At 31.2% G+C, this 12,453-nt stretch overlaps 2 protein-coding genes across 2 annotated transcripts; both read right to left on the bottom strand.

Moving 5' to 3' along the window:
* Positions 1 to 499: 499 nt before the first annotated feature.
* LOC133673451 (uncharacterized) lies at positions 500 to 3,903 on the bottom strand. The gene is made up of 5 exons (XM_062094265.1): positions 3,456 to 3,903; positions 3,143 to 3,224; positions 2,027 to 2,860; positions 1,608 to 1,868; positions 500 to 1,218 (listed from the first exon to the last, which is right to left on the bottom strand). The coding sequence occupies exons 1-5, from the start codon at positions 3,847 to 3,849 to the stop codon at positions 1,059 to 1,061; spliced, it is 1,731 nt and encodes a 576-aa protein (XP_061950249.1). The 5' UTR covers positions 3,850 to 3,903; the 3' UTR covers positions 500 to 1,058.
* A 6,803-nt stretch (positions 3,904 to 10,706) lies between these two features.
* LOC133672662 (bZIP transcription factor 11-like) lies at positions 10,707 to 12,017 on the bottom strand. Its single transcript, XM_062093143.1, has one exon. It carries the CDS (start codon positions 11,396 to 11,398, stop codon positions 10,904 to 10,906), a length of 495 nt encoding a protein of 164 aa, XP_061949127.1. The 5' UTR covers positions 11,399 to 12,017; the 3' UTR covers positions 10,707 to 10,903.
* Positions 12,018 to 12,453: the final 436 nt, after the last annotated feature.

The raw sequence follows: 12,453 nt of genomic DNA, 5'->3' as shown, positions 1-12,453 counted from the left end.
AAGATTAATAGAAATATTCAAACTCTCCATCTTAATCATTTATTTCATGCATTACACTAGATAAATATCATATTCATGGACGATTCACCTTAAAGATGCCTTGATGGCTAAAAAGCATGGAGGTTCGATTCCTCTCCATTTTTTTTACCTTAAAGATGCCTTGATAACATGCCAAGTAACTGTCTCCCAACGTTTATTTCTTTCCCTTTTCTGTCTTTCTGGTTTGCTTGTAGGCAAATCACCTCTTTGAAATCCATTGGTTAGACTTCATAAATAATCGGGTCCGCAAAAGTGTTTTTATTTTCCTTTCAAGCACCAGACTGCCCAACTTGGTTATATAACAAGTACTGTTCTTAATTGATAGCTTGGTAAAATCCATAGTTCTCGTCCCAAGGATTTAAAATCAAATCTTGTTTTCTCCCAATAAGGGAGAGGATTAGGAATGCGAAGGCTATAATCTAGTTGTATTAGTGTTTAACCTCTAAATAAGAACCGAAAATATGAATAACTTGATAACCATTACTACTTCTGTAGTTTTTATACATCCATCATCCGAATTTTGAATCATTTACATCTCTTTTTTTTTTAAAAAAAAAAAATTCCCTGAAACACCGTAGGTAACACCATGAGGCTTGTTGAACTGCATCGATGACATGTTGTCAAGCTTTGGGGAAGAAAGAATCAACATCTTCACAACCAACTACAGAGAGAGACTAGACCCAGCATTGCTTGCATTGACATATCTAGGAATTGAAGACCATGGATTTTTCAAGTGCATTGCAGATCTAACTCAGAGGATATCGGTTACCCCAAGCAGAGTATCACAGCAACTTAAGAAATGTAACAAAACGCAAGGTGCTATTGAAAGTCTCATCGAGTTTCTGAATATGGAGGAAGAATCAGCAGAGGAGGATAATGACACGGAAGATGAAATGATTTTCTTCTTGAATCAAGCAGGACCATTTCCTGCCAGCCATTTTAAATACAGATTGCATTCTAATTTTCCAGTTGAATTCGCTTGAATTCCTAACTCCTAGCTTCCAAAAATGAGATCATATTTACCTTGGCATGGACGAAAAGGATAAACCCTGAAGGAAAGTGCATGATGGCGGAAATTCAACTTTAGCAGATGCTATGGTTTCAATTAACTCTTTTATTAGATGCGCCAACATGAAAACTTCATCTGCTTGATTTTTTGTCACCCAATCTTCCAACACCCTGCACAAATCTCAATGTTTAACTACAACTTGAAGAAAAGGAACAGATGTTTTCTAAGTGAATCAGTAACAGAAAAGAAAGTGCGACATGATTAGCGCCTTCCTCAGTCTTTTAAGGCGATATTTTCACTGCCATGGTATGGACCTCTACCAGACTGGCTACCAAAATTATTAAAATTTTTGTCAGGTCAACTTTTTTTTCTTCTTATTTGTGTGTGCGTGCACTTTGGGGGTGTACAATCCAGCACATATTCAAGACTCTAGCAGGAGTCTTATCGAGATTTGGTTGTTTATTTTGAATCACCACCATCAAGAATACACCCATGCATTCTTCGGTTACTAGAAAAGACTATCAAGCAAACAACCAAAGATATTAATTAGGAGACCAACCTCAGTTGAGATTCTGTATTGCTGCTACAATCTGAAAACAGAACCTTGATAACAGGGTGTAGATCTAACTTCAAAACTGAATCTGTATTGCTCTTTGTGTCCAAACAATCACCACTACAGCACCATGAATTTGGATTTACAAGGACAATCTGAAGCATGGGAGATTTTGTTCTCAAATCCCTGACCACAGTCCTGAATGATAATTCATCTTTTGCACTTTCCACTAGCTGACTTGTGAACATTCTCTCCAGGGTATATTTCCTGTTCATGATGATCAATTTTAATTTTTTTTTTAAGCTCAAGGCTGCTATATCCCATATATAAACCTTTAGATTCACTACATATTTTTTTGTGATTTCTAATTAGCTAGCAATACACAAGTGGTGGAAAAATATTAAGAAAGTACAGCAACCATGTACCTGAAAAGGTCAGCTGGTCCACCAACTGGCAGAGAAGTGGAAATGTAGCATTTAAAAAGTCTAACTCCATCATCTACAGGCACGTCCCCATTTGCACATGGATAAGCACCAATAAGAGATGAGCACTGTGGGCAAACAAATTGCTTCCATTCAATATCGGTAGATAGATTATAGGATCTAGCAGTGAAAGCATCTCCAAGAAAGCCATTGAGGAAAGATCTCTGATTTATCCTGAGTTCCATATCTTTTGTGGTTTTCTGGTCTTCCAAAGAAGGTCCACACACATCATGGATGCCACCTTCATCAGTATAATCTTGAGTATGATGTACTGAATCACAACAACCTGGTCCTGGAGCCACTTTTTCAGAGAGATCTGATGCTGGTAGTGCAGACAATAATATACTACTATTAGTTTTTTCCTCTGCAACTTTAAATTTGACATTCTCACCATGGTTTTCCAATTTGGAACATGAAGACCCTGATTTTCCATTAACACCATGGATCACTCCGCATTGACTGTCACACCTTGTAGCTCTTCCAGATTCTGTTTCAAAATCTCGCATAGCTTCTTCACTTAAACCTTCATCGCCAGACTCCTGTTCAGGCTTGCACGTTTGGATTCTATATTTTTCAGAAAATTTACATCCAGCAAGATCATCACTGCAAAGTGTAACAGCTGTAGAATTCAACATGCACACACCCATTGGACATGCATATGCATGTGCATACCTATTCACCAACTTCTCACTGGCACCTCCAAATGAACAACAGCAACCTCCAAACCAGTTGTCAGCCATCTCTGGCCAATTAACCGATGGCATTTCCACAAATTGCCTACATATGAATAGAAATTCTGAGGAAAGCTAAGACTAAAAAGAAAATTATTAAAGTGATGCCATAAACGTAAGTGCAAATTAACAACTCAAAGCAGCCTATAAAAAAGCTCCCGTTTCTACAGCCTACATATCCCAATTTTCATTTGGTAAAACTATAAATGGTATAGTGAGGTATTGAAAACTTATGGATGAATTCCAATAAATCAACCATACTCATAAAATATGCATATTCAAGCAAAATAAAAAGGAATTAACTAGAACGAGCAATCAACAATCTTACTTTAAAGGACATCTAGTCAGTCTATTCGAGCAACTTCTGCAATAGAAATGAACTCCTTCCATTGAGGATAAGCTCTTTAAATCTGAACCAAACAATTAAAACACATCAGAATCAAAAACCAAGTCCAGCACGACTAATGCACAGCTCTAAATCATAACACAGACAATCACATTAAGCCAAAATCAATAATTATAAGCTAAAACCTTTCACCTGTTCTCTTCAATCAAAATTATAACTTTAACTGAACTTTTAAATCAAACCCAACAGAATACTTAACCCAGACAACTCCAAAAAATAAATTATTGTAAATTACCAGAATCCATAATGAGTGGCTTTAACAGATCCGAATCCTCGTTCCTCTCACTTTCATCACTCAAATTCAACAAATCAAAGGTAGAAACTAAAGGGTGATCAACAGGAAGAAGCAAAACAAGCTTAACTTCAATATGATCATCAGAAGCTTTAGCATTTACTGGAGATTCAGGGTCAATTAAAACCCTAGGAATCGGAACCCTAATTGAAACTCCACTGGTTTCTTCATTCTCGGTGAAGGTAACTAAAAGGTGGGATTTTGACAGGTTTAATTGAGCTTGAAGGTGGTGAACTGAAGGTTTTGATTGTGAATTGAAGAGAAAGAGCTTTAGATTTGGTGATTGGGATTGGGTTTCCCATGTGAATCTCCATTTTTTAGGGTTTTTGAGAGACATTAGGGTTTTTGAATTTTGTTTATGTTACAGTGAAGGGCATGAGTTTGCTTGAAACTAAACGGGGAGTTTTAAGGCTCAATTTCATGGCACCATTTCTTTTAAAAACTTTGTTCACTTCAATTGACCCCTTGACGTTTCACCATTTGTTAGGAAGGTCCTTCCATCCAGGGATTAACAAAAATTTTACTTTTTTATTTTATTAATTTTAATTATTTTCAAATATATACATATTTTATCAATAAATATTTTAAAAAATTAAAGTCAAAAATTTAAGAAATTTATATATAATTTAATTTTGAAATAAAACTCATTGAATTGACCCCTTAATGAAGATATACAGAAGAACCTTATTGATAAATGAATGAAATGTCAAGGGGGTAATTGTCATAGAATAAAGTTTTGGGAAGAAACTGATAAGGTCCATATACTTAAAGGGGTCAAATGAAATTAGCCCAACTTTTATTTTGTTGTTGTTTGGGCTACAAGAGTTAATTTGTAGGCCCATGAAGGGAAGGTTTAGCCCTGTCAAAATATGCGCTAGGAGTGTTGTTACATCGCGTTAATGGGCCTGACCTAGTGAAGGGTTAGGATCTAATCCTATTGAATTGTTTTAGTTCGAATTTAGAAAATATTGTAGAAAAATAATTTTCTAATAAATGCTTCATCCAAGACTTGGGGAGGAAGAACTTAAGTCCGAATATGGAAAACATAATTAGAAAAAAATATTCTTGATTATTAAATTAAGAAGAAAAATTGTCTTTGATACAGTAGTAAAATGCTTGAAGTTTAAATGACCCAGTAACTCATCTCATTATAATGTTTTTTATGAAATTATATTATTATAATTTGTAATTAACGCTTTAGTTTTTTTAAAAAAAATAAAAAGTTGTGAGCTTTTATACAAACAAACAGTTAAATTTTAAAATAATTAATTTACTATTTTTCTCGCAAATAAATAAAAATTTACCTATCCTAAAAACAAAATCAGAAGAAAGAACTATGTTAAGACCTAGTTTAGGAGTTCGAGAGCTTTTATTTCTAAGTGCTTTTTAAAATTATATTTTATTAAATAAATATTAAATTGATGTTTTTATTCAGCATTTTTTTATGAATTTGATGTAATAATATCAAAAACAAAAATAACTATTTTAATATATTTTTAAACAAAAAGTATTTTTTAAAAATATCATCCACCATAATATTAAACTTGCTTTAAATTAGCTTTGGGTGTGGATATCTTTTGAGAATTTTCTTTGATTGTGTTTTTCTTCTTTATATATATATATATATATATATATATATATATATATATATATATATATATATATATATAGAAAGATGGATAGGCTAAAGTACAACAGAGTGGATCTCTGCAATTGCACACTAAATACTTGAATGATTTGAAATGCTCTATTTTTTTATTTTTTTTTTAAAGCTTGGCAAAGTATAATATTGTACAAAAAGTCTTGGCTACGATGGATGAAGAAATTGTGTTGTGTAAAAAATATCATAGCATTTGTTTCCCTCTTTATGATGTGCAATGAGCTTAGAAGAGAGAGTGACTTTTTTTAAAATATATATATATATATATATATATATATATATATATATATATATAACAAAATGCTAAGCTTTTTTAATCCTTTGGTGGGTTATGTGTACATATATCCATGGCATCTCTATATTCTCCTAGATGCTTTCTTTAGTTTTTGATTCTAGGTGCATGGTGATGCTTTCAAGAACAACATGATAAGGATATCGTGGAATTTATTTATTTATTTATTGGGAAGTCATTTTGGATTTTTGTTCCATTTTCAACAATATAATACATAATCGAGTTGCAATTGCATAATTAATCAGAAAACTAGACGCAACCACCAAAATTGATGTGGACATTTATTGATATAATATATAGTAATGGCATCACAAAGGAGATGAAGATTTTATGCAATTCCATGTATGTAGAGCCAATTACAACTCCAAGCCATGAAGAAAAAAATAAAAAAAAGTTTAATTTCCTCCGTGAGAAAGCTATCATTTTGTGGAGTTCTTGTAGTTAATTATTAATTAAGAGCATGAATGGCGATTAAAAAATAAATATTATGACCCAATAGTCAAAGGGAATCCTGCATAGTGACATGGTAATTAATACCGCTCTATTCTAGCATTACATTTCGAACACAACATATATATAATTAATTAAACAGCTTTGAATATATTTTAGTGTGGTTTCCACATGATCATCGTTTAAATTATTAAATTTCTAGTAATTATATATGTAATTAATGGCTAATCCTATAAATTCATCCGAATAGTGTTTAGTTATGGATAAAGCAAGGGATATATATATATCTCATCTTCTTATATATTTTTTTATTTTAGAAATAGATTTAATTTATATACATCACTATTTCTTCAATTAAATATATTTCTATCTTTTTTTTTGTATTTATACTGTCCATCACAAGACATTGACTAAATTAATACAACATATTAAGAACTAATCAATCTGTTCTTAGCTAAAGTCGCTCCACCTTCCTCTTCAATATGATACCCACTTGAAAATTTAAAACTCCATTTAACCTAACTAGCTAGACATCAGCCTGGCCACTTTATTAGAAAATGTGGGACTAAATTACTTTGTCCAAATTTGCTGGCCACATTCTTTCGTCATCATATGAACCAAGGAGATTGTATTTGACTCAGATGCAAGAACACTAGCTAGATCTTTAAAAACATCAATGGCGGACGCCGCCTTCTTTCCCTTCACCTTTTCATATTTCGCATAAATGGTGTGGTGAAGTCTTTCGTCCATGATGCATGGATCTTCCATGCGTCTATATTGAAGTAGAAAATTCAAAATATTCTTATGATTAGAACTAATTATAGGTAATATGTCATCTGTTTTTTAAACCAGTAACGAATTAATTTGAACATGATTGAGCTCATATATACTCAACGAGTCAACCATTCTTTCCTTCCTTAACTTCTGTACAGTATTACAATTCAATATTTATATGAAAATTCTGTTTGTTTTTTTACGTTTCAAAAGAATTTAAAAAAAATTATTTTTTTTTAATTTTTAAAACATTTTGATATCAAAAATAATTTTAAAAAAATTAAAAACAATATTATTTTGATGTATTTTCAAGCAAAAAATAATTTAAAAAATAACTGCAACCACACTTCCAAACATCTAAAAATAATTGGTATGGTTTCAACGGAGATCACACAGAAAATAATCCAAACTCTTTTCTATACATGCAACTATGCCAAAATATACAATGACCCGTATATTTTGCAGGAAGTCTGGTGGCACTATCCTCTTGTATATGTGCTAGCAGTATTCTATGTATATTTTTGCTTTTAAAAAATGCTTTCACAGTTTCTTTTTTTTTTTCAAATTTGTTTTTTTATATATATAATTTTAGATTATTTTGATATGCTGATATTAAAATTAAATTTTAAAAAATAAAACTAAAAAATATCATTTTTATATATTTCCAAACAAAAAATACTTTAATAAAAACTACTACTATAACAATCTTAAATTCTACCTTATAAATCTTTGAGTATTGATTGCTGGCTTAACTTGCCCCACTCCATGTAGTGGGTGTGGTTGGTCTGACTGTAATTGTTTAAACCTACATGAACGTATTATTTATATATATATAGTGGCCTCCTCATGCAAGTAATGCTAAAAACGTATTATTATTGAAATAATTAATACGTACGTCAAGCTTTAGATTATTTTTCCAAGACCATACATGTGACATACTCCAACTCTCTATAGTGCATATACTACAAGATTGATGATTACTTTGCACAGCATTATTATTTATCATGTTTGCAAAGAAAAAGAAGATAATTATTTAAGTTAAACTGACTATAATAATTATCGAATAATATTTATTAGAGAATAATATAAATCATATCTTGGGATTTTACTTAACAGCTTAAGCTATTGGGTTAAAATAATTCCTTGACATGATATCATATCAGAGTCTTGATAACCAAGCAGTTACGAGTTTGAATCTCACCATTTTTATTTATTTGATAAAAATTATTCATAAGGTAATGTGGGTCTGTGTAAGTTTCAAGCCTAAAGAGTTTTCATTTAAGAGGGTGTGTTAGAGAATAATATAAATCATATTCTGAGACCCCACTTAACAGTTTAAACTATTGAGTTGAGATAATTTTTTGATAATATTTAGTTACAGAAAAAAAGGACAAATATAGTTAGAAGTATATTACGAGCATAGCTAACTAATAAGCATTAATTTACTTAAACCTCATCTGTAATTACTACATATGCCTAATTAGAAGTATTAATTTACTTAAATTAAGTGCAGTTAATACTATTAATTTAACTTAAATGCCGAGACTTAATTAATACAGATTAGAAAAGAGCACTTGAGCAAATCTTTAAGGCCTCTGAATGGTGGCATCATGGGTCATCGATACTGTTCAACTTAATGAGCTAATTAGTTGATAATCTATACAGTACTTTAGTATTAGCTCTCATAATAATCAAAGTTCACCGCTACCACATAGCTTAGCTGTGATTTTTAAGTGTATTTTGATGATATTTTAAAAATTATTATCACTGTCTCTTTTATATTTTATTTTAAAAAACTATAATTTATAACTCTTTAAACGCCACAACCATGACAAAAAAAAAGAAAAAAGAAGGCAAATCTTTTCCAGCTGTACGCCTTTTGTTAATATTTTTTACATGGGGGCAAATGCCTTCTGTTAAGGCATGCCCTAGTGGACACCCCTTAATATTAATACTTAATAAATTAAATAAAGATTACTTCTGCTAATACCAGCTGTACGCCTAATTGATTGTGATTAACTATTATCCAGTTTACTTGATAGAATAATAACACATGAATCCAGCATGAAGTTGTTCTACGGATCATGCATGTGGGAAGAAAAAAGTGACTTGAATCAATGAATTGCCCAAGCCTCCGATCCTAGCTCTTGAAACACCACAAGATTCAGAGGGATAAAAAACGGTCTGTGCATTATAAATCTATATTTCTGATTGATCATTTGAGAAGGAATCTATTTTATATTTTTAAAACTGAAGCATTTTGTTTTAGAGAATACTGTCTATGCCCTTTTTATGGCTGCCAAAGTGGAGAGTTTCGATCGAAAGATGAACTTACCATGGTAAAAAGATAACATATCAAGAATAAGAAGATGACTCGGATATGGATTTATGATAGGGTTATAGAGTTGATAATTGTTGATAATAATTCTTACAGATTGATTTTTTGTTTTTTTAATCGATTAAAGGTGTTTGGATTTAGAAATAGATTTATTAGGGTTCGTAAAATGATTATAGATGCTTTTAGATGAAAATAAATTAAAATTTAGGTTTTAGAATCTCAAAATTCAAAAATTAATTTCTCAATTATTAAAAGTGATTGAATCTAAAAAACAACATGAAAAACATGTTGTTCGCTTTCTTTTTTTTTAAAAAAAAAAAAGAGAAGAAGCATGCAAGAGATCAAAATTGATTTTACCTTTAGATTTTGGAAACTAAAAGGACCTAATATATATAATTTGAAAAGAATAGGGACTATAATAAATATTTCATCCAAACTTTTTTAAAGCCACTAATTCCCTATGTGTTTTTCAATTTGGTCCCTTGTTTTTCAATCTCACCATTCCCCGACAAATTGACCTATAATTTGGTTCAATAAGGGCTGAATTTAAAAAAAAAAAAAACAAAAAAAAACATTGTGAACAATCTGCTTATAGTATAATGTGAGGGGATCCACAATGTATTTTGTACAATAAATTCCCTACGCGTTTAAGATTTATAGTTAATAGTTAACTATCTTGATTATCAATCAATCCAGTATTCTCATATGGATGCCAATAATCCAGTATTCCTCCATGAATACCATATCAATCTTCAACTTATATTTCTTTCTTTATATATATAACACTATTTATATATTCATGGATTAACTAATTTCACAAATAAAATTTATAGGAAATCTGTAAAAAAAATTACCACAAGATACGAATTGCCTATAATTTGTCTGATTGTGAGCACCTCCATTTATTCACCCCAACGGTCTCCTTGTATCGACAGGTTTCATAACAACATACTCTTGTTTTCATTGTAATATTCATTATAATTCTATTCAGATTTTTCAATAATACATTCAAATCATTAACTTCACAAAAAAAAATCAATTTAATTACAAATAAACTCATGATTCTTTAAGTTAAGTTATATCAATTTTACACAATTTCATACATTTTACAATCTCTCCAAGATTCTACATCTAAAAATGTGGGAATTTTTAGCAGAGAGCAGTGATGGGGCATGATTCAGAAAAGCATGAGATGTGTTAAGACATTTTGTCAAGTCCTAAGAAGTTAACAATTATGTCCAATAATTCAAAAGGATGGAAGATTAGAGCCCCAGTGAGCAAATAAAATATACATATCTTGTGAAAGTAGATTGGTGAAGGTCATCATTTCCATGGAACATAGCTTTTTTTGGCTTACATTGTTAAAGACAACGTCAAATTATTGTTGGGAAAATGTGCCTTTAACATCAAATTGATATATTCAAATAAATTTAGTAAATTTGTTTCTAATCTAAATAATTAAGAAAAAAAATCATAAACAGGACAACACTTTTGCGGTAAAACTTGGTTTTTTAAAGAGTATTTAGTCTGAAGAATTATCAAATTAATATTTATTAAATAATTTTAATGTACTAATATTAAAATTAAAAAATATATATTTAATTATATTTTCAATTAAAAATCACTTAAAAAGCATTATCAATCACAAATGGCCATGCCATTTACAGAGAACAACCAATATAAAGTTATTTTACTGCTCATTACATAATTCATTCACCATAATCAGTCACAATCTTCAAAATTATACCCTGCTAGAAGCTGTACATTTTTTTATTCATCATAACCAACACAAACACACCGAAAAAAAAAAAGGATCAAAACAACAGGAGGCACCACCAACAGCATCAATTACAACCAAATTCCCACACATAATAATTTTAGTACATGATCATGTCCATGATAGGTTGATTCAAATGGAAATCAGCATTATTCCACGGATTCATGAAAAAATCATCACCGAGCTGATGACCAAAAGCACCAGTAGTGGGGGCAGCAGCATCCTCATGACGTTCAAAAGTGCCACTGCAAAAGTTGACGTATTCAATGATTTCATTGAGAGAATTCAATCTGTGGCTCAGCTCAGCCATTTGGGCTCTGAGGATAGAATTCTCAGCTTCGATATTCATGTAAAGCTGAGAGGTTACATTCATCCTTTTCAGAATCTCGTTATTTTCTTTGCTGAGTTGACCAAGCTGTCCCATGAGATCATCCAGGTGTTTCTGTTTCTTCACTCTGGATCTTCTTGCAGATTCTCTATTAGACAGCATCCTTTTACGCTTCCTTAGGTCCATAACTTGCTGCAGATCGTCTTCAGAACTTGAGTTCCTCAACATGGTTGTTGACCCTGAAGATGCCCCACTAGAAGAGGCCATAATATTTTTCCCTTAACAAATAAATATAGTACTGACAACAACAATAATATATGAACAAGAACAAAAATAAACTCAAGCTGTAATTAACCCTGGACTATGCTTAATAAAAGAGAACGCACGGGACCAAGAAAATGATTATTTCAAGATATGATTAAGATGGTAATTAAAGATGATGGCTCTATGGGGTTTCAGAGGGGCTAATCGAGTTCATGAGAAAACATAGAACCAGTAGAGGAAGACAACAGAGAAGGATTGAACAAGGTGAGTCCCGCGCCTAAGAGTGGAGTTTATCGTAAAACCAGAAAGGAGGATTTCACAGAGTACAGGAGTCATGAACACTTGCTATTCTCAAACATCAAGAAAAATATGTGTTCAGCATAAAAAAACAGTACATAAAACAAGAGAGAATTATAAGAAATGATGAACACAGACACGGATTTTGAGAACTGGGTTGTGTATTTGTATGAGCAAAGAAAATATTTGCAACTATAACCTTATCAGGCTTATCTATAAAGGATGATGTATAGGTAGAGAAGAAGCAAATGAAGGCTGAGAATCTTTCTACTGGGAAGATGAGGATAAGAAGGAGAAGAGGTTTCTGTGGGTATTGGTAATGGAATTTATAGACTGAATTGCACATCGGAAGAAATTATTTCAATTAAAATATTGGAGGAAAAAAAAAGATTGAAAAAGGAAAAAAGTGCAAATATCATAAAGCTCTTGGTCTTGCATGTTCATGTGGAGTAAATGATAATTACTGTGTGGCAAGTTTTATCAGTTCAAAGCCAAAATTAAATCACACAAAGGAGAATGTAAGTTTTCATAATTATTTTAAAGCTTGCTACTACGATTATTCTCAGTGATGCTCATCACATTATTTATGAAAAATGGAGTTGATTTAGTATAATCAAATAAAAAATTAAAAGTTAACCTATAACTTGGTTAATCTGATTAAAATTAATAAAAAAACCATTAGTTTTTTTTAAAAAAACAATATTATGTTTAAAATTTTTAAAGAAAAGAGCTAGATCAATCCTCATGGCTTTACATCTTAA

This window comes from Populus nigra, chromosome 14 (genome assembly GCF_951802175.1).
Source record: "Populus nigra chromosome 14, ddPopNigr1.1, whole genome shotgun sequence".
NCBI lineage: Eukaryota > Viridiplantae > Streptophyta > Magnoliopsida > Malpighiales > Salicaceae > Populus > Populus nigra.
The sequence above is the reverse complement of the archived record's forward strand: the minus strand, read 5'-3'. Positions and strand labels throughout refer to the sequence as shown.